We start from the raw sequence: 22554 nt of genomic DNA on the forward strand, positions 1-22554 counted from the left end.
AGGACTGTTACAGCCTTGACACAATAAGTAGCTCCCGGCAGTTGTTTTTTTTCCTTTTTCTATGCCTGAGATATGTTGTTGTCTACTTGTAGTTATTAAAAACATGTTGACGGTATTTTATTCATCTTTTTGTTACTTTCACTTGATAATAACCCTGGGTCTCTGACATGTTTTAGGTATTCTTCTGCTGGGCCAAGCGGGGCCAGAAATATAGAAAATGTATTAAAAAATATGCATGAACAGATGTGATGCAACGTGTCCGTCTTTTCTGCGCAACACAATTAAATGTGGCTTCCAATGGTTGAACACTTTATGCATCTCATTTGTCAAACTGTGTTATGACATATTTGATATTGTGTTGCTTTGGCTTAAAGGACTGGGCATGCACCTTGGCATAAGTTAATTTTCTCTCCAATTTAAACCAACCAAATTCAACATTTGACTTTATTAGTACAGAAATATTTGATTTGTGCCACCACATGCTTTATGTTCTATAATATCACAGGGCTTTTTATGCTGTAAACGGGGATGGATCGTATATGCTCCACATGGTGGAAATAGCTGATATTTGTAAAATCATTTACAGTGACACCTGCAACAGTATTCCAAACCATGTTTTATGTATTCTCTCATTGGTAGCAGCATTTGCATCGAATGCAGGTCTGGAGAAACAAATGGGAATGGGCAGTTTCTCTTATGAAACGCGTGCTAGAAAGATGAATCCTTATTCGAACCAGAGGTGGAAAGAGCGTGTATGAAATATAAATGAATCTTGGCTAATAAGAGCCTTGGATTGTTTGCTAAACTTAAGCTCCTGGACATATTGAAGGGCGTTTTTCATATACATGTTTAAGTGAGTATGCATGGTCCATCTTTGTTTTCCTCTTCTGCAGCTGGCCATCAATGCATGCAGAACCGAACTCGCAGGAATGAGTACCAAAGAGAAAAAGGAATTGAAGGAGATTTATTTTCCTTTGCACCTCTTCCTAACGTATTGAGACCTTAGAAATAATTGAACTCACTCTTTTCAGAAAGTCAAAATGAATGAACTGTTGCACGAAAATGATTCAGATCCGTCGCACACCTTCGCATGCTGATTTATACGCACACAAATATAGTGACAAAGCCTTCCAGCTCTCACAGATTAACTCTAAGAATCACAGACACAGTGATATTATTATTTTTTTCTCCATGACTCTTTTTGTAATTTTATCCACCCTTGTCAGAGCGGGTGCTAACACAGAGCCGCGACATGCCACGTGGAGGGCTTAGAATCCATTATCAGAGTCGGTCCCCGAAGGTTGTCTGCTGCTCTTAAGACAGTTGAAATACATTTTCCAAAGATTTAATTCTAGTCTGAGACATTTTCTGAAGTTTTGGAGACGTTGCTTGTTCCATTTTTTGTTGTTGCCTGTGTTCCCTTTTTCTGCCTCTGCTGAGACAATGACAGGTGGTTTTTATTCTGGTGCTCGCTAACCTCAGTTTATAACAACAGCTGTTGGGCACACACACACACACACACACACACACACACACACACACACACACACACACACACACACCACAAACAGAACAGTAATGTTTTTGTGCCATACTTTTCACCGCTTGGCTCGTCAATCTACAGTGTCACTCATTGAGTGACACTGTAGATTGTTTTTGCTGTTTGCATTACAGCCTGTTCTTGTTTTTTAACTCACAGTTTACAATGAAAATAGAAATGTTACTTTAAAAAATGTTCTGCCAATTTCTTTAGAGGGTAATTCATGGTATACATTTTAATTTATTTTATTTGATTAGAATGAGGGTTCTAATTCTTTTGCAAAATTTCTTCTCTGTTTTCTTGTTCGTCTATTAACATTGATGGTATGGGGGGCACTGATGGCCTCATGGTTAGCGCATGTGCCCCATGTACGGAGGCTAGTCCTCCAAGAAGGCCGCTCGGGGAGGGGTTGCTGAAGACAAATACTTGCCGTTCGCATCAGCTATTTTCATTTACTTTTTGGAGCTGCAGTGAGATCTTATTTCTGTGTTTTTTTTTCTTTCAAAATAAAAGCTCTTGTTAATGCTTAATGCAGTACAAAATTCAAAATAAAAAGCATAAGAAAAACATTTTAAAATGCAAAATAATGGAACTCAAAACACGCTGAAAATTAGATTTTGATGAACAATTGTCTTTCAGGGATTAATTACGATTGAACAAAATGTCTAAAACCTACAGAGCCCCTAAAGGGACGATAAAAAACTATTTCAGGTGAGCACCAGATAGTGCTTACGAGAAAAAATTGACTGTGCACGTTCTTTCCCCGTTAAACTGTCTCACGGGACACTCGCCAGGTCTAGCTAGTGATAACCTGACTTAATATTTGCACGCCTTCCCAAATCTAAAAGCAGAGGTAATAAAGCAGTTACATGTAGATAAAGCCAAATATTCTGACTGCTTTTCTAACAAAAGAATAGAACTCTTCAAACATTCAGATACCAGACTTTATGGGAACATGGTGTGAAACTAGTGAGGCACCTATTCTTCCTATTACTGCTTCTTACGTTCCTCAGGCAGACAAAAGCGAGCCATGCACTTACTATAATTACTACTCTTTCTTTCACTCTCTCTTGATGAAACATGAAGCTCAGTTTAAGACGTGTCAACATGATACAAGGTGAAGTTCCAAAACCTCTTATCACCTTGTGGCTGTCGACCATGTTGAAAAAACCAAATATCTGAATCCTCTTTTAATTATCTTGCAACACAATAGCAGAGAAGTGAACAGGATTTCAACGAGCAGATGTGTTTCTGTGGGCGAACAACAACCATCTAGCTTTTACCCAGCGGTGTGGAATGAATGGTCAAATTCGTGTTGGACCTGTGGTCAATGTGCCGTGTCATCCGCTGTGTTTGTGAGAGCGAGGGGGTATTACTGATGCACTCGCTGAACTCTCCCGAGGCTGCTTTGGTGAAGTTCAGAACTCTGTGAACACGGCTATTCCTGGTCGCTTGCCATTTTTAAAGTTTAACTTTGACAACTACAGCAGCCTGTGGTTTCTCTGCTTTTAGGAAATAGTGGCATGTTTTTTTTGTTGTTGTATTTCTTTATGGCACATTGTTGTATCAGTATCCGTCTTCTTAATGGAAGTACTCAGAGGATGAGCAGATGGGAGCGTATTAGTAGCCTATCGTTCATCAGTTGATGTCCCTTTTGGGACGTCTCTGGTAAAGTTGTACGGCTGCACGGTTGGCAAAGACATATTTCTTAAGCTGCAACCGCTAATGAAAGGTTTAATTTTGGCCTGTCAAACCCCAAGCAGTTTTTAAAGAGTTCCGCGAAGACAGATGTTATTTTCTTCCAATCTCATTTGAAGGTGCTTGTATAATGTGCGAGACGAGACGAGTTTATTAAAATGTGCAGCTCACTCCAAAAGTCAGGAATGAAATGATGAGTTGTCAGTGTGGAGCCAGATTTCCACTCGGTTGCTTCTGGTTTGCATAAAGAGTCAGCAGGGAGGGAAAAATGGCAGCTCCACCCAAACAGAAGTTTTGTGCAAACCCTATTCCTCTAATCCCTCTACCAACACCCCCCCTCCCCCCTCCCCCCGTATGTCCCCACTGTGCCGTGTTCCTGACAACAGAGCATCATGGCTCCCCCTGCTACGCTGCACAGCACAGCTCAGTTTACCTCATTGCCACTGACTCCCAAAGCTTCATGATTTAAAGAGAAATGTTAAGAATTCCTTCAGCCTTGCACTTTGACACTGTTTGACGAAATGTTGCATCAAGTGCGTCGTTCACCACAAAGATCCTCACTGAAGACTAGATGTGGAGTCGGAACCTTTGCACAACAAAAAACAGTTTAATAACGGAGACATTTGAATGTTTTTGGAGTGAAACTTCAACATCTAAACTTTGGGTTTTTTTTCATTTTCCTCACACAACTAAACAAAACGTGAAAATTCACATCTGCCAAAACATCTGAACCCATATGAGACATGTGGACCCCGTGAAAAAATAGACTTTGCACATGGGAAATATTTTCCTGGCATGATGTGGGAGCCTCACATAGATGTAACAATACCTCACAAGGGATGTCATTTTTTATTCAAAGTGCATGGATAAGTTCATATTCGAACTGTAATGAGCCGTTTGAATTCAAAATACACAGTCAATCAGCTCACCAGGCCGTCTGAAGTAGTTGATCCAGCAGAGGGCGCTCTCAGTGTAACTTGACCATTGCATGCACTATTGACCTCAGTAAATGAAGACGGTAATGTTGTGGCAAAAGTGATGGGCCGGGGTGCGATTCAGGAGATAAATAATTAATTAAGGTCTTAAAATGAATGCGATCATATTTTTTTACTGTATTAATCGCGTGCTATTTTGTCCCTTCAGGCGCACCATAGTCTCCGCAGTGTCTCCCTGTAGTCGCAGTGATGGAAAAGAACGACCACGCTGCTCCTTTAAATATTTAATTTCATTCTCAGACAGCTCAGTTGCCAGTCAAGAGTAATATCCGTCAACACGATGCAGCATGTAAAACAGAGGGATGTTGGGAAGCACGAAACACAATAATATGCTTGGAAGCAGGTTGACACCCCCACCCCTCCCCCCTCCCCCCACACTCCCCCTCGCACAAACAAGTGCAAGAGCCACAGAGATTGACCCAACTTTTCAAAAACAGGAATGTATAATGTGACTCAAATTTAGTTGTTGGAAAAATGTTGTTTCTTTTCAGGCTTTGTGTTTTTCAGTGGCAGAAACGCAGGTTGTACCTCGGCTTACTTAAAGACAGGGCGGTAAATGTATTCATTGTATATATTTTTTTCATATCATTTGTTTACGTTCAACCCAAAAAAATTACGGAAGACAAAATATGAGTGTCACTTTTCAAAAAGAAAATTGTGTGTGGTTTATTAAATACAGTATTTTTTTTAAACACCCTCAAAATTTCTCAATAATGAAACCCCCCTCCCCATTGGCTCGAGGTGAATTCTCCGGATAATATCCTGCTGCATTCTCACATCAACTCACTCGGACTTGCTGCAAAAAGATACTCGGGGGAGGGGGGGGGGGGGGGAGGCTGGCAGGAGAAACTCCGGGTGAAGTCTGAGCGAAAAATGTGGCTGTTTCTGTTCCTATACGCAAAAAAACGAACTTTAGTTACGTGTCATAAATGCATCACGGCCAAGTCTAAAGGCACACGAGGGATCCAATATTTTCTATTTGATTTGAATTTTTTCAAAACCGTTTTTCAATGGGAATCACTGGCAGTCAGTTCATGCTGGCAAAGTCGAGCAAACGCTGAAGGAATGAGAAGAAGGACTTTTAAATCAATCCAGACTAACAGGTTAGATAACCCCGAGGAAGATTGCTTTTTTAATATCCTCTTCCTTCTAATTTAATAAACAAAGGTGGAGTGTTTTTTCCACATGAAATACAGATAATATCTCATATTATTTGAGGCATATGGTGATACGTGGGAAGCAGAACAGCAAATAATTGTATATTGCTATTATGACTCGTAATAACCTGGAGGTGCCTCTTTTATTATCTGTCTCTCATACTCAAAAGCTCCTTTCTGAAAATCTATAGAATATAGATTTTCATAAGTAAGCATGATCCAAACAAGAAAACATTTGGAGTTCTAATTCTATCTAAAAACAGCCGTAGAGTTCTATTTTTTCTGTCAAGGTGCAGCGTCCATATTTGTCTCTCTGCGCTTTCCTGCTACAAACATAACAGAGCTCATTAGCAGACGATGTCTCCATGGTCCTCGTGATCAAAGAAAGCAAATCACAGCAGCTCCTAAAAAGCCTTTTGGCAATCAAGTTGAGCTGATAGCAGCAGAGTCAGACAAAGCTCCCCTTCCTCCTGTCGCGTTATTATCACTGGAAGAAAAGGTGGAGGAGGAACAGAAGGCAACGTGGCCTTTAAATACAGACATTATCCGGATACGCGGAGCACATACAGACAGATTATCATTGTGCAGAGAGACAATGATATCATGTTTGTATGCCAAAAAAAAAGAAAAAGAATCAAAACCCAGTAACGCAAGCTAAATATATCTTTATAAGCATAGTATATTTTTTTCCGCCCGTAGGCAGAAACATCCCAAAAAGCTGGGCGATAACTCAGTGTGTTTTTTTTCTTTCAAACAGAAGATTAAGTATGAAGTCTGAATTCACATAAATCTGAGGAACAAACAGCTGGGGTTGAGACTCCTTTCTTTTTTTTTTCCTCACATGAGATATCGCACCCTTGCAAGTTCTTTTTTGCTCATGCAGCAATAAAAGTGTTGTGCCTAATTTAACCCGTTTGAGCTGCACAGTGGCGCTGCGGGGCATGCGTCCCCGCCACTTTTTTTAAAAACCAGATTAAGCTGTCACATATGCTTTTTAGAGTATTTGATTTTCACCCTCCTCCTCCACCCTCCCCCTCCCCCCAACACCCTGTCACTGTGATTTAAAGCTTCTCTGTTCCCAAGAATCTGTCTTTTTTTTTTCCCCCCTCTGTGATGTTTTGTTTATGTGAGTGTCGCGTTCTCATTATCTGTACTTTTTTTTATCATCCAAAACGGCGTCTCTAATCTTCAGTGTGTACAGCATTTTTTTTTTTCTCCCAAATCCGTGCTCTGTCGTCAAGGCGGAGGTCACATTGGGGATATTGGAAAAAAAAATCTTGATCACTGACTCTTAAGACTTTTGGAAAGCGTCTCATCTTCCTCTGAAGTGTGCAAACGTAGGAACATCTGGCATCAGCTTATTTTGACAAGATTATTACGACGTACACTTCTCAATGGATGACGCTCAGTTCCTGATTAAAGCGGTGGACACTAATGGCTAATTAGGAGAATGAGTCGCATCAATTCAGATAGAGTGAGCATCATTTGGTGTAGGTGATCTATGTGCGGCTCCTAATGCACAGGATGATTTCAGGCATACCGGTGCTCATGTATTCCTCAAAACCTGCTGAGTTTGTGTTTTAATCCCTGGAAGTATATTCAGGAGTGATTTACCATCACTCTGCTGTTTAATGTCGTCATGAAATTCTCATTTGGAATCGACCCAAGAGGAGGCAAACATAGTCAAACTTAAGTGTTTCACATGCTTAAATTTGTGGATTAAGACTATATGCAGGCAGAGAAATGTCAATATGAAGACGCTCCATCAGATTCTTTGCGGCAGTAGCTCAGTCTGCAGGGACTTGGGTTGGGAACCAGAGAGTGGCCGGTTCAAGTCCAAAATCTGGAAATTGGTCTGGTAGCTGGAGAGGTGCAAGTTCACTTCCTGAGCAATGCCGAGCTGCCCCTTGAGTAAGGCACCGACCCCCCATCCACCAGCTCAGGAGGGCTCGCTGTGGGCAGCCCCCTCACTCTGACAACTCTCCATTAATGTTTGTCCATTTTTTCATGTATTTCAAATTAAACGTAGATTTGGATGGAGATCATAGCAACGTCTCAGTCAACAACAATGTTGTGTCTGTAGTTAAAGACTTACTATTGCGAATTTCAGAGCAGATTGTCAGACCAAAAACAGATTTTCTCTTTAGACACCCCTCTTTCATCCCTCAGCTCCCATCCTGTTTCACAATCAGCGTTCTGTAAGGCAGAGACAGCACCAGCAGACGACTTCTGAACTTCTGAAAACAAGACTCTGCGATCAATTTCAAGCAATGATATCCCTCTCAACGATGTTTAGATTGTGATATGTTTGTCTTTTTTGGACAGAAGCATTTTCTTCGCTTCTAAGAGACTGGTAGTTCTCCTTCAGTTGTGCTGTTGCGACGAAACTGTCAGAATGCAGCTACAAACATTTTACTTTAGTGGGCAGTGCTGTGACTCTTACCCCAACTTGTGGCAGGGCTAATGGTTAGGGAGGGGGTGGGATTCACTCAAATAAAACATGTGTGAAACAAGTTTGAGGTTGCATTAGTTGGCAAAGACTCATAAAACAGTAGAAGGTGGCTTTGCGATTTTGCTCCAAAACAATTGTGCTAAAGAGGGTAAGGTGCTAAAGAGCTGCTGTATTGTATTGTGCTGGTATGGATTGCACATTTGCCCTTATGCATGTTTATATAAAGTGCTGGTGCGATTGCACATAGCTACAGTATATTGCACAACATTTGCATATACAGATGTGTGTATGCACACTGTATTTGGGGATAACTTTTTCATAACTCATCTGTTTTTATCTTTTCTATTCTAAATTTGCACAATTATGGGCGTGTCTTGGTCGACCGAGCGATGGGCGTGTTACAGCTGCTTCAACTCCACCTCTGTGTCTGTTACTGGATTTGCTAAAAGTTAGGTAGAGTGAAATGGGGATGTCAATGAGACTATACGTCGATGATTTTTAGAGGTTGATGATCTGAACAAGGCAACAACGTTATCGCACATGCCGGTGTTTGGCAAGGATAAAAAAAGGGCGACGTTTTTATCTTCTTCATTTTTTCCAATTTGAACATTTCTGCAGCCCTGAGAGATCCCATGTAACTTTATCGTCTTGTTCATTTCCCCCCCATTTGTGATACAATTGCTTTCATCCAATCTTATGAGATAGAGATCTTAATACGATAAGGCAATCTTGGCATTATAGGAAAGCTAATTATGAGGAAAGAGCTGCGTGATTACAGCGTGTTGAGTCACTTCTGGTATTGGTTTTTCACTTTGGCTGTTCGTCTTTATAATAGCATTGAACAGTCCTACGACCCGTCACCCCTCCTGTGATTTAACTGGCTGCTTCTATGTATTTATATACTTCTACTTTGGAAGTTTCTTGTGGAAATTAGAGAGAGAAAAAAACATCCTTGAGGTGATGATTAAAGCCTGACATGTGACATGAGTGTGCAGGTCTTCCAAATCATGTGAGTAAGCTTAAGGTGACATTGTTGGCTCATCTGTTTGTTCCCTCTCCAGCTTGTTCCCGACTGTGTTAAAAAAATTTCCTGGATGATTTTTGTAGCTAAAGCCTTGGATAACTGGAGCACGGCAGCTGCTCTGAGGGCTTTCAAGGCTTCACAGGTCTCAAAGTTGGGAGGTGTTTGCTTTCCACTTTGATACATTATTGCTGAGGAGATACCAAAAAAGTTGGAAAATAGATTTGTGTTTCCAACTGAAGTTTTAAGCCTGAATTTGATCAAGTCCAGAGCTCTTATATGAAGTTTAAAACATTAAAAACTAGTGTTTATTTCCTCTCCACTCTTGTATATATGTCAACAAAACCAACCTTCTCTTTATTGTATCCTAGACGTGACTGCCCTTCTTATTTCCCCTGTCCAACATTACATAACCCACCAAATAAGGCTTTCATTGGTGCTGCGACCTCAGTTTTATCACAAAAGAAATAAACAAATCACAGCTGGCATCAGGGTGCTTTCAGCGCAACATGTAATGACATTAAGGATCAGTTAGTCGGGCTCTTCGTTTTTTCCAGAAGCTGACTTTCACCCTGTTCAGTCTTTACAGTCAGACACAGCCGCAGGGCAAGAAAACCAATTTACGCCAACATTATGTTGATCTGTTGGCAAAGTCCCAAGAAAAAAGGAGAACAACATTGCATGTTGAATGTGATTAATGTTACAATGCTGGATGTCATTTTACTATTTCTGGGCAAAATTGGAAACAGTGAGGTCTCTTGTGTTCAAATTTTACGCAAACTTGTCTTGCGAGGGTCCAGAGCCTGAATTTAGGCTCTGCCATCTTCTTCCCCAGAAGAGGCGTATTATGAGCAACATCAGTGGGGAAAATTAATTGTTCTGTATTATAGGCTACTATACACGCACCTACAGTGCATTGGAACTGTTTCAACAAACTGTTTCCCCTTGTGAATTCAGCTATTTGTTTCTAATTCTTTAATGTAACAGCCAACTGAGAGGGGGAACAAACTCCCTTCTAATTGGAGGTCGTCTGACAGCAGTTCTCAATAAAGTTCCTGTCGTTAACATTGGTACCAAATGACAAAAGACACCATCAAATGACCAGACGAGCCTGATCAAGTGATGAGCAAAAAGAGATGACCATGTCAGGGTCAATAAAACATCCTTGATCAGATTTTTAGCGGTTGAGTATGCTGTCTCTAGAATATGTTTTTTCTTTCTACTAAATTCCCTGTTGAATATCCGTATCAAGATCTATTTGACCTTCTGAAGGGGGGGACTACCGGGCTTTAGTTTGGTACGGAGCAACTGGGTCTAGTGTGAATGCGCCCTTAAAGACACGTGTCCAAATAAAAGAGCAGAGCATTTAAAACAAGTCATTCTATCCTAGTTGAATGGCTTATTTGAAAAGTTGTCATTACAGTGATAAACCAACCGAAACAAAGTTCTCCAGAATAAACAAATCAGTGCTTGTCAGTGATGTGTCCCATCAGCATTTTTTCTCGCCTCTGAGCTGAGCCAGCAGTAAAGTTCATCAAGTGTTCCCTCTTTGTTTAGTGTTCAACTCTCTTTTGTTTACATACAAGAAGGATAATGGCGCCCAAATCCTAAACTGGAGGCAATTAAGCAGTTTTTAATGGTTAGTACATTAACATTTTTAATGGAGTCGAGCTCTGTTTTATTTGCATCTGCTGATAATGCATTTATACTTAATTTGTATTTATTTTGCTGGAGGAAATAAAATTCATTAAGAAAACATACGTTAAATGCTGTACAGTAAATCGGCATGCAGGAATTGGACCCGCTTTGGATTTCTGTGCAGGGGTTAGGGTGCGTGAATTGTTGGCTCACAGGTGAATTTTGCATTGTGTCATAACCTAAGATTTTAACTAAAAACTGAATAATTAGATGAAATTAAGACTTTAAATAAATGTATCCCTTTTTAAACTGGCAATCTGTAAGCACCATTTGTGATGCTTCCCCCAAGCGGCAACCCCCGGCCTTGAAAAATGAAGCCAATGCGGAAGTGCAAAATCCTGCAGTTCGTCGTGTGTCCACTTGAGGCAGGCTCCAAGAACACCTGAAGTCACATACACACAACAGTTAAAAAATCCTGTTTTTTACAGCATAAATTATGATGTTAACACCCTGGTACAAACAACCAAATAGGTCTGATTAGCTCTTGTCATCACTGGCACACACTGTATGGGGGGGTATTTTTTAAAACACCTCTGTTTTGATTGTATGAACGATACGTGTTATCCATAGTTAGGCGCGTAGCTGACATGATTGACGGGTGGGCTCGATGCAACAGTTTCGTCGAGAGGCTCAAAACCCGCCTCTTCTCCAGCTCTCAGCCTGTCGTTAGGTTGACTGAAAGTTAGGCTGAGACAGCATTTCCAGCATGGCGGCTGCCAGTGAGACTCCGGAGCCCCCTGCTGTAACAGATGGCTGACGTCACTCAGGCCTCGCCCATTAATATTTACAGTCTATGGTTTCCCCTCGCCTTCCCTCCTCTACTCTGCTAATCCAGTCCACACAGCGCCGCAGGAGCTGCCTTGGTCCTTTTCAGAAAAAAAGATAATCTGAGCACAAATCTGCGTGATAATAACTACCTTTTGTGACAGAAACTGGGTTTAAGAAAGAAATATTGTATTTGTATTTGTATTTTAAAGTTTGTACAATGTCCCATCTGTTAGCATGGAGTATGTGGGTTTATGATCCGAACTACAGCCAGTCAGTACGGGCAGCCTAAAATGTTTTGGCTTCCTTTTCTTTTTTTAAATGCTTCCTTTTTGTTTGTATTCCACGGCAGAAACATTTAATTCATTTCTTACGCCTTGTTGGCGTGCGTAGGAGAGGACATCCATGTCTCCTCAGCTAAACCTGTAGGCTTGGAGCTTAACACATGTGGAGTTTTGTTTTCACCGTGACAAATGGCTCTTTGTTGACTGACAATTCCATTCAACTCGATTTCTTTCACCCTGCTTGAGACTTCCACAGTTTCTGTATGGTATCAAAGAACATAAATGCCATCTTTCATTTTTCATTCACTGAATCTCTCTCTCTCCTTACTCAAATTCCCACTGCCCACTTCCTCTCTCTGATCTCACTATCTGTGCCTCCTCAGTGCTGCCTGATCCTGATTAAAATGCACACGCTGACCTCTGCGCCTCACTCTCTTCTTCCCTCTCCCTAATTTATGCCTTCCTCCTCACCCTCTCTCTCTCTCTCTCTCTCTGCTCCCCTTCCCGTCCTCCCACCATCTTCTCCTTCTTCCTCCTCTGTGTCTCTTTTTTTTTTCTCGCAGTGTCCTCAGGGGCTGAGGCCAATGAAGGATGGCTCAGGTTGCTATGACTACTCCAGGGGCATTGACTGCACGGATGGCTTCAACGGAGGCTGCGAACAGCTGTGTCTCCAGCAGCTCGTGCCCCTCGAAGATGACCCCAGTTCCAGCAACGTGCTCATGTTTTGCGGGTGAGAATAACTTACAGTGGAAAAAAAGAAAAAAGAAAAAAGGAAAGGTGTCTGCGGGCTGGAAATAAAGCTTGCTCATGAAATTGGCTCTGTGATTGATATTTCTATCAAGAAATTCTTCCTCAGGCAAAAACCCACATGAGGGAAATTAGATGTGTAAATAAGGAATAAGCAGTGATTTCATACTGACTAATTCAAATACGAATATGCTGGAAGATATTTACCCAAAATAACAAATGGAACAATGCATTGTTTTAATAAATATCTATCTTATTCAGAGACCTTCAAGCATTTCACTTTGTCCACTTGTCCAATAGTTTGCAGCATCATGTCATAACTATTTTAACACCATGGCAACCAACAATTCCCAGTTATGTTTACCAAAGGGCATATTGTGTGGCTTTAAAACCATGTTCCAAACTATACTGAGAGTAGCCTTTCTCCAATGGTTTCACTCTCAACTCTTCACATACAGCAGCTTCATCAGAGGCCATATCCTTCTTAACTATTACCAAGTAGGCACCCGTCTAGCATCAGTTATGAGCATGCAAGTCTCTTCATTCATGTAAGCAATAATTTAAGGCTTTTATGGGCAAAAAAAGAACAGATTCAGACGACCTTTGCCGTGATGGCATAAAAATAACAGCAACCAAGAGGCACTGGTTTGGCTCAGTCAATAGAGCAGGCACCCCGTAAACAAAGGCCACAGATCACCCCGAGCAGCAACCTCCAGTTTTTGTAAAATGAAGCCAATGTGGAAGGGCAAAAACCTGCAGTGTGTCCACTTGAGGCTTGAAGGAATCTACCTATAAAACTAGGTTACTTTGCCAGTCAAGTTGATGTTAACCATTGGTTTCATGAAGTTAAAGGTAAACTCCCGCACACTGTCTAACTTGCAAACAAACATTTATTGGCAACTTTTTGGGTCCTTCATCAGGCAAACAGTTTGTCAAAATGGGCATGACACCTTAGCCATAGGAAGTGGCTACAAGCCTATCATCATTATGACGTCAGCCCTGAATCAAGAAATTAACAAACAAATAAACATCAGCTTCCCCGGTTGAGAGCACACACACCAGAAATTCAAACAAACTGCCAAGAGGCAACTCTTAACTCAAACAGAACAACTCTGGTGTCCTGAGTAAAAGTCGTGTGTTGGATCCAATCACCCATACCAATCTCTTCCCACGTCAATCTTCCGTATGTTTTTTTATACTCTTTTAAAAAGTTTTCAAATAGTTTAAACATTTTGCTGGACTTTAAGCAAGATCAGAACCTACAGTGTTATAGTAAAAAATGGAGGTCAATGGACCATATTTGAGGGAGTGGCTTCTTGTCAAACTTACCAACCGAGTTGTCTGCTCGCTCTTAGCACTCTTACGAATCACGTCTATTTCATGACAGTGGTGTAAAAGAAGTCCAAGATGTTCACACATTGTTTGGTCTCCTGGCTGACAGGTAAAAGATATTCTAATTCCTTTTGGAGGTGTGTGAGGTCCACCGTGCTGGATGGCTTCATTTCCCCCAGAACATTAGGCCCTCTTGCTCTTTAGGCCAAGATCAAAACTCTATTAGCAGCAATTGCTCTTTCCCTAATGTCATCAATGTAATCGACTCTGCCTTTTCTATGGGAGAACCTCAGGAGCTTGAATCAGGGTTGGTCAATCAGAAACATTTTCATCTAATCAATTGTGACACCCTCTGGAGTATAGAAATGTCTCTAAATATCTGTTGCAGATTGGCGATGGTAAAGCTATGACAGATTCTTTCTTTGATTTATCTGCACCGTCAGGATGAAAATATGTAACAGCTTGCTACTTATTTTATCAAGAATGGGTGTATAAAAGATGACTTAATTATTGTGTACAGAGTAATGGTGTTGTACTTGTTATGTTGTTGATCAAACTGTTGGTATAAAATGAAGTAAATGGCTTTGCTTTCGTGCCAAAGCCTGCAGATCTGCTGCAATTTGAGGACAGTACTGCCAACAGCTGCAGAGTCCTTTTTCACACTGAGGCCTGATCAGCTGTGTGAGCACAAAAGTCTGTGCCAGCCAAACAGTAGAAGTGAATCAAAGTTGTCTGTACAGGAGGATTGGGCAGATACGTGGATGAGATATGATACGTATGACTGATTGCACAGTCTGCTGAATTCCACCCCATTGGAATCTGTTTCCAGATCAGCAATTATGTCCAAATTCTTTGCAACGACAATGACAGCGCAGTGTTTCAAAAAAAGAAAACATTTTGGCAAGAGCTTTGTGACTACGAGTCAGATTGTTTAACACAGCCGGGATGTTATCTGACAGCTACTGTTTGTTATTTAGTTGAATGGATCATGCTGATAGATTTGTGGTTTATGAGTTACAGATGGCATGAATGCAAAAAGAAGGCTGAGATATTGGCTCTGTTGACTTCTGGTGATTCATTTGCAATTCATTGAGCAGTTATGTAATCAGTCACTTTTGCTTACACTGTAGGGTGAAATCACAACTAAAGTAATTTCAGGACACTTTACATAAAAAGCATGTGTAGACCATATTCTTTGTTGTAATCATTTTCAGACCCAATAAACAAATCCACTTTGCAACATTTGCAAGTTCCACTTAACAGGCAGAAAGCTCAAACAGAACCAAGATTCACTTTGATTGTCCCACAAAGTGAGAAATGTGTCTAGGGCACTTTACCCATTCTGCCAGCCATAAACAGACAACATTCACATTTACATTAAGCAACCAGAACCAGAATTAGTGGACTGCCATCTGTCTAAGTGAATGGGTTGAGAAAGTTGTAGACAATCCCAATGTTTAAGATAAAACGTGTCAGTATCAGAAATGTAGAAGTTGGAGTCAAGCGGGTCCCCGACAGCTGCTGGTGTGCATCAACGATCCAAAGGAATCCACAAGACTAAAGAGCTCCAGGTGAAGGTTCAAAGTCAATAACGTCCAATAATGGTATCTGAAAAAAATATAGACAAAGAAAGAGAGGTTAAGACAAGAGCTCAGTATTTCAAGTCCCCAAACAGTCTAAGCCTATAGCAGCATAACTAGGCCTGGTACAAGCCTGTGCCAATCCCAATCATTATCAAAAGATAAGAAGTTTAAAACTAAGGAGGGTGTCTGCCTCCAAAACTGCTCCGACACTGCTAGATGATTTCAAAGAGTGGTTCCTGATAATTGAAGGCTCTACCTCCCATACTACTCTTGGATACTTTGGATCAGTGATACTCAACCTGAGGCTCATTTGGGACTAGTTGTGGCTGTTTTAGGTCCTAAGTAATTAAGGGAAACATTGTCAGCAGAAATTATTATTTGCAAGTCATGTCACTGTGTTTCCCACTCATATTTTAGGAAAGAAATAGGTTTTTTGATTGTGGCGCTTGCAGAAATATTTTTTGGTCAATGGGGCTCTTAATTCTAACAAGCCTGAGTATGAATGCTTTAGATCAAGTAGGTTCAACTTTGTATTGGTTCATGCTGTGCTAGTCATCCATTTCTCATATGGTTTGCCATTTCTTTTTAATTAAACACAAGATACCTTCGCCCTAAGAGCTTAGTGAAGAACCCTTCAAACTCATTCAGCAGTGCCATTGCCTTACTGGCTCTGTTTATGCAAGCTCCAGGTATTGAGAAGACCGATACTTTCTACTCTTACCCAACCACATGGCCCCAACAGCCCAACTGAAAACGAGTAGTGCAGCTAACACATCAACTTGGTCATCAAGTAGGTGCGTTTGTTCACCGCTGTTTAGTTAGGCCCACAACACCTTAGAAAGTCAACAGGGTATTGAGCTCCGGCATCCCAGAGCCATAACCCTTCATGCTAGTTCTCTCTGCCCGTTATAGCCACTAGCAGTGCTGTCATGTCCTTATGTAAACAGATCATACAAACAAACAAAAATGCAACTATTCTTGGTGCAAACATTACACAAAGGAGACAAGAAAAACGTGTGAGAATGTAAAAGAGAAGAGGGAAGGTAAAACCATGGTGGGTAGCTTGCACATCTTCCAGATTTGGCTGTATGTGCTACCTCCTCCCCCCCCCAAACCCCCTCCTTTAACATAACCATCAATGTGAAACGTAAAGCGATTCCTCTGATTCTAATTCTTCTTTCCAGTAGCCATATACATTTTTTCTTTCATCCCAGTTTTTATTAAATCACAAACGTGAAATCGTGAACATTGTATGACGGGCTTTCCCTCTTATCCTCAGGTGTGTGCAGGAGTATAAACTGGCAGGGGACGGCCGCTCCTGCCTCCTGCAGTCAGACAACTGTGAGGGACCAAAATGCCCAAGGCAAGATGCTCACTTCAATGACACCCTGTTCGGTGAGATGCTGCATGGATACAACAACAAGAGCCAGCAAGTCAACTTGGGACAGATATTCCAAATGACCTTCCGGTAATTAAAGTACATTATTCACACACTGAATTACATTGTCTTTAATGGTGTTAAGAATCTTGTCTTAGCTTCTAACTTGACCCCTTTTCTGTTGTCTTTCAGAAAAGCATTCTCTTATTATCTGCATCTACTGTTGTATTTCACACTGACAAGCCTCTTCCCTTGAGATCTGTTGTTTCACATCACAAATGTTTACACTTTTCTATCTCGGAAGACGCAACATCAGGGGCGTCTTTTATCAGTTTTTCTTGGCTTGTAGGAGAGATAGAAAAGCTGGAGATCTCAACGGAGCAGCTCTAAGAACCAGCAGCCAGGGTTCACTGTTGGGGTGCTGCATCTGTGTTTGCACAGATGTGTGTGTGTGTGTGAGAGAGAGAGAGAGAGGGAGACAAGGAATGAGAAGGAGCGTGAGGGAGCGATGGTTGAGTGAGGATTGAGACTTATCCCATGGCAGTTCTCCCTTAAACTGTCAGCCGTCTGAAAACCTGGCTCACTCTGATAAATCGCACGCTGTTTGTGCTGAAATGCTCCTGTAATCATGAAGAGACGATAAAGGTCTATCTATGCGCAAATGCAGGCACACATGGAAGAACACACACAACCTATATCTGGCTTTCATTGTGTCTGTCTTAGACGCACACACACACACGCTATATACATCCACACAGTCTTTCAAGTAACCATGAAATGCGTTTCATCTCTCCTGCCCTGTGGGTCACAATGGTTATGCTTGGATAAACGCAGCCACATGATCGGTCTGCTGTGTTTCTTCAGGGTCAGGCCTTTGTACTGTGTTGCAGTTATGAATTTGTACAGCATCTTCCATGGAAACCGAGAACAGTCTCGCAGCGGTTTCCTTCAAATATTTTTTTTTTTTAGCAAATAGTAATAAAGTCATTGAAAACCCAGACTGCATTATGGCTCTAATCATAAAGTCTGCTTTCTATTCAAAGGAACCACATAAAAGTCTAGGTTGAGTGATGTGAGATGACTCTGAATCCATTGTGAGAACTTTTCTCAGAAATGTTCTATAATTCAGGGGCTGTCATTCTACATAAATCTCCGAAGCTGTCAGCGTTTAGAGTGCGTAATCCACAGAAAAGTATACGATGAAGCGCCTTAATATTATTTTTATTCATTTTTGAAGTACATTCTCTAAGATGAAGCCGGTTCAAATTTATATTCAATTGAATGCATTTGAGTTGAAAAGCAGTAGTGCTCAATGGTGTCTTGTGCCTCCGTCCTTGAAGATGTCTGTAGGACGTGGGCGTCTTAAACTACCCAAAAAGAAGGCTGATAATCATGGAATAACATTATGTGCATATATATACCAGTACACTGGTTCTAGTGTGATTTGTATGAGTTAGAGTTATGGCAGTGATTCCCAAAGTTTGAGGCTAGGGGGGAGCCCCGGAGTTACAATATATATATATATTTTTTTTTTGTGGCATAACTACGCAAAAAAAGTGTACAAAGTTCTGCACTGCCAGCAAAACATGGCCAGCTTTATGTAAAAGGACTGCCAGTTAATTATTATGACAAGGAATCTACACCAAATGTCACATACTGTATAGGGATGTGAGTGTTTAGTCTGAGACTGGAATTACTAATCGGTTAAACAGATTATTACTATGTTGTCCCTCGATGCCGGTCAAATGTTGTAATCAATCTGCTACACAGCCACACACCACTAGCTGAGACTGTAGCAATAAACTGACTCTAGCTCTGGATTTTGGGCCTGCTCTCCCCACTCTACAACCAAGATGTAAACGAGCAAAGTGAACGGATAGCATCTCGTTGGAGCACTGGGGTTTAGCAGTATTTTGATCTAGAAAATAGAGACAAAGTTTTACGTGGTCTTTGTAATCACAATTTAGCAAGGACATGTGGATGTGGATGTTAAGCTGCAGGGCGGACCGAAGGCTGGTTGGTGCTAGCGCTGCTAATGTTAGCCACACAATTTTTTTGTAAATTGGGCTCAATTTTGAATGTGTTCTGACTGTGTTCTCACTTTTAAACTAGTTGGTTACATGAAATGTAATGTTCCGTTTAAGTGACTGGGAAATGTCTGCTGGGAACATCCGGACTACACAACAAGTACTGTCTTCTGACATTGTGCCGTCAAACAAGTGAAAATACCATTCACAGGCATCACATCAGAGTCAGTTAAAAGCAATAAATGCTGTTAAATGTTAAACATTTGGAAGTTACTTGCCGACTTGACGTCATAGTCATCATCGCATTTTGGCAAAATATGTTTTGTTGATGTTAAGATTCTTTTCATGAATTCACGTATTGAACATCAACTGTTTGCTGGAATATAACTTATAACAGAGACATTCACACATCCTCTTTGTAGCATCCACGATATTTGTTGCTGTCGTTCCAAACTGAAATCATTTGAACACACTGAAGTCGGAATAACGACTTCCCAACTCAGAAACTGAGACCATCTGAGGAGCACATGAATGCAGCATTAGGGCCTGGAGGATGCACTCAGCAACACACATACACAAACTCACACACACAGACACTCCAAAACGGAGGTCAGTCACACAAACAGGAGAGGGGGTGCGGCTGGGGCCGTAACAGAAAAAAAGTTTTGGAACCACTACCGTATGGTAAGTTCAAAGATTTGAAGAGCTGTCAGCACAGGATCTTAAAGGTAACACTTTACCTCTCTTCTTTGTCTTTAGGTGGATTTGTACTTAAGAACTAACATCTTAAGATGGGATACTTTAGAGCGGGACTGAAATAAAAAGTATTTAGAGGGGGATTATCTTCTTTGATCAACTAAAGAGCTCTAAGCTTGAAATAAAAGGCTTCAAATCCATCTTAAGAGAATTCCTTGGAATGACTGACATGTCTGCAGCCTTGTCTGGGAAAAAAAGACTAAAAGCCCCATTTTCCCAAAGCTAGCCCGCTTGGGGACTAGCCTTAAATACACCAAACATGGCTCAGTTTGACAGATAAAACAAAGGCAAAGTTTGAAGGTTTTTAAAACCAGGGGGAAGCAGTCAGTTCATCCATTTGCCCTCAAGCGGTGTGGAGCACAGTGGGTCTCCTGCCACCGGAATCCAGACCAGCGCAGCACACTGGGCTACATCAAACCATGGCCGGTAAAGAGATTTGCACTTAAGCCAGGGCTTGGGTGGGGTTACACACATGACAGGGTTAAAACTATAGTCAAAGATATTGGCAGCTCTCAGACACGCTACACAAGCATTGAAGGATCTGAATATTATTAGGAAGAAGTGTATGGCACAATCGCACATTGTTTCAATGTTTCAACATAATTTGCTTAAAAAGTTTCCTCCAAAATAGGAAAATTGTCAGCAAGAACTAAAGGGGACATTTTCAATTTACAAGATTTCATTGATTGTCCAGTTGTTGAGATATCAGTCCACATCTTGAGAAACTCAGCATCCTTCTACACTTCCAAACATCCTCTTCTTTCAGCTACATCATTAACAAGTAAAGTAACGAGTAACGTGCACATGGCATTAAAAAAATAATGTGTTAGGAACTTGAAGCGGCTGTTTTCTTTTGCCGTGTAAATGTAGTATTTCATTACTGAGTCCAGTATTTTGGCTCCGTCCTGGATTGATCAATCCAAGACAATTTACCCCGAAAGCTATAACACTGCCAGTACAATAACTCTTAACTTACTTACGAGATTACAAAAACATTTTCATTGGCCACAGTTTACCTCTGTCTGATAAAAATACATTTGTTTGTCTGTTAGGCCTCTCATAAAATTGTAATAGGGTGAAAAATCTTTATTGAAGATCTGTAAAAGATGGAGTCTCCCTCCAGTCATGGGGCAACTGCAGTCAAGTGCGCTCAATAAATATCTTATTAAAAGGGCACTATTTCCCCTCACTGAATACTCTCAACACCCCCCCCCCCCCACACCCCACACCCCACACCCCACACCCCACACCCTTTGTCCAATTGGCTGTTTGAAAGGTACTGAGGTTATTCTAGGAAGGTAAATCCGTGCAGTTGCATTGCATATGTTTTTTTTGTGATGGAGTTCCACGTTATCTGCTGTGAGCTGTCTGTAAAATGTTTATTTTTTTTTCCAACTCAATATTCCTTTGAATACACCTGTTCAATTTAAACCTGCTCCCGGAAGGTGGCGAAAAATTTACATGCTAATTGCAGGATCCCCTCTTATCATGTTCCCTGCAGTTGGAAGCACACTTCACTGATTACATGCAGACACATGAGAAAAGTGCACTTCCTTGCTGATGTGCTTCTTTTGGATAATAAACACGTGTGTCTTAGCTGAAGGATCGTCTGAAACGAAGCGAGAAAAGGGCGTTTAATGCAAACTTACCAAATGTACAAAGTTCAGCAGATATTGGAATGCCACAGAAAAATGAAAGGTAGGAAGAAAACTTACGTCATTATTGGACGAAGCTCCAAATTTGCTAGAATAGGGGTTGCCAAACTTTTTGGCACACGACCTCAAAAATAAAAGTAATAGAGACTGGGGACCCCCCACTGTCCTTGGTGATGGTTAATGCATATAAGAACAGAGCATCCTAAAAACCAATGAATTGCTTTAAAAATGAAGAAAGGCAAGAAGCAGAAGACAAGTAATCTCCATGAATGGACTGAAGCACTGACCCGACATACAAAATGAATAAACAGTTACACAGGTGATGTCTGTGTGTGTTTTTGAGTGTAGGGACCAAAGAACACCAACATTGTTGCAGTCATGTGCAAACTTACATTTTAAGATTGTTTTTACAAATTGCTTTGATTTCACTATAACTCTAACTTAACAACCAGGTTCTTCCTGAACAGCATTTTTGTATATATTTTCACAATAATGGGTAATGTATTCAATTTTAAATCATTCTAAATTTCTCTTTGTGATTTTGGAAGGCATCTTGCGACCCCCCACTTTGGGAACCACTGTAGCTAGAAAATGCATTGATTACTGTATGCACTATGTGTTCCTGTCTTTATATGTTGGTCTTGATCAAACTTATTCCAGCGAACATTTTGAAAGTCAAATTTTCCTTGAGCTATTCATCATCGGAAGTCTAACCAGACAAGCTAAGCACACAGGAGTATTATACTTGACTCCCGGTGCCTCTAATTAAACATGTGTAGTACTGCATGTCATCTCACCAAGGCACTCATTCTGCTTATCAAATCCACTGAGTCTTTAAGCCAAAGAACAATAGCTTTGTCTCCTGAATGGCTTGCTCCCATAAGACTCCACCACACACTCCCCACCTGCACGCTATATATTTAAAGTGATGTGCAGAGAGTCTTTGATATGCAGATGCTAGTCCCATCCCATAGCCAAGCACCCTTTTTTTATTTCTATTTTACTCGCCTCCACTGTCTACTGATTCTCTCCCTCTGCTTCTCTCTCTATCTCTCTCTCTCTCTCTCTCTCTCTCTCTCTCTCTCTCTCTCTCTCTCTCATACCATCCCTCTGCATGAGCAGCTCAAAGTTAAATATCTGATAATTGAGATTAATTATAAAATTTTCAGTCACAGCATCACAGGAAGTGTTTTTAATATAAAATATTACCCGTGATTTATGGCTGGTCTGCATACATTTTGTTTCACATTATTCTCACTTTACTCAGCTTCTTAAAGTAGACCAGGGGAGAAGATTAAGCAATTTGCAATTTATGAAATTAGAGAATAATACAATGCAATGGAAGCATGCATATATATGATAAAGTTACATGTGTTAATATGAATGTCACGGCTGAGAACAATTCCATTAAGACCTGATTGCTATGTAAAGATATGAAAATGGAACACATCCTCTAGGTGATGTAT

At 40.9% G+C, this 22554-nt stretch overlaps 1 protein-coding gene across 1 annotated transcript in view; it reads left to right on the plus strand.

The window, feature by feature from the left end:
* The window catches only part of LOC132992124 (astrotactin-2-like), a 307673-nt gene that overhangs the window by 200017 nt on the left and 85102 nt on the right, over positions 1–22554 (plus strand). Inside the window, exons 12-13 of the mRNA XM_061061275.1 lie at positions 12174–12340; positions 16552–16740. Of these exons, the coding sequence (XP_060917258.1) occupies positions 12174–12340; positions 16552–16740 (356 nt within the window). The remainder of the gene's footprint in view (positions 1–12173; positions 12341–16551; positions 16741–22554) is intronic.

The sequence above is a fragment of the Labrus mixtus genome, chromosome 17, assembly GCF_963584025.1.
Source record: "Labrus mixtus chromosome 17, fLabMix1.1, whole genome shotgun sequence".
In the NCBI taxonomy this organism is placed as follows: domain Eukaryota; kingdom Metazoa; phylum Chordata; class Actinopteri; order Labriformes; family Labridae; genus Labrus; species Labrus mixtus.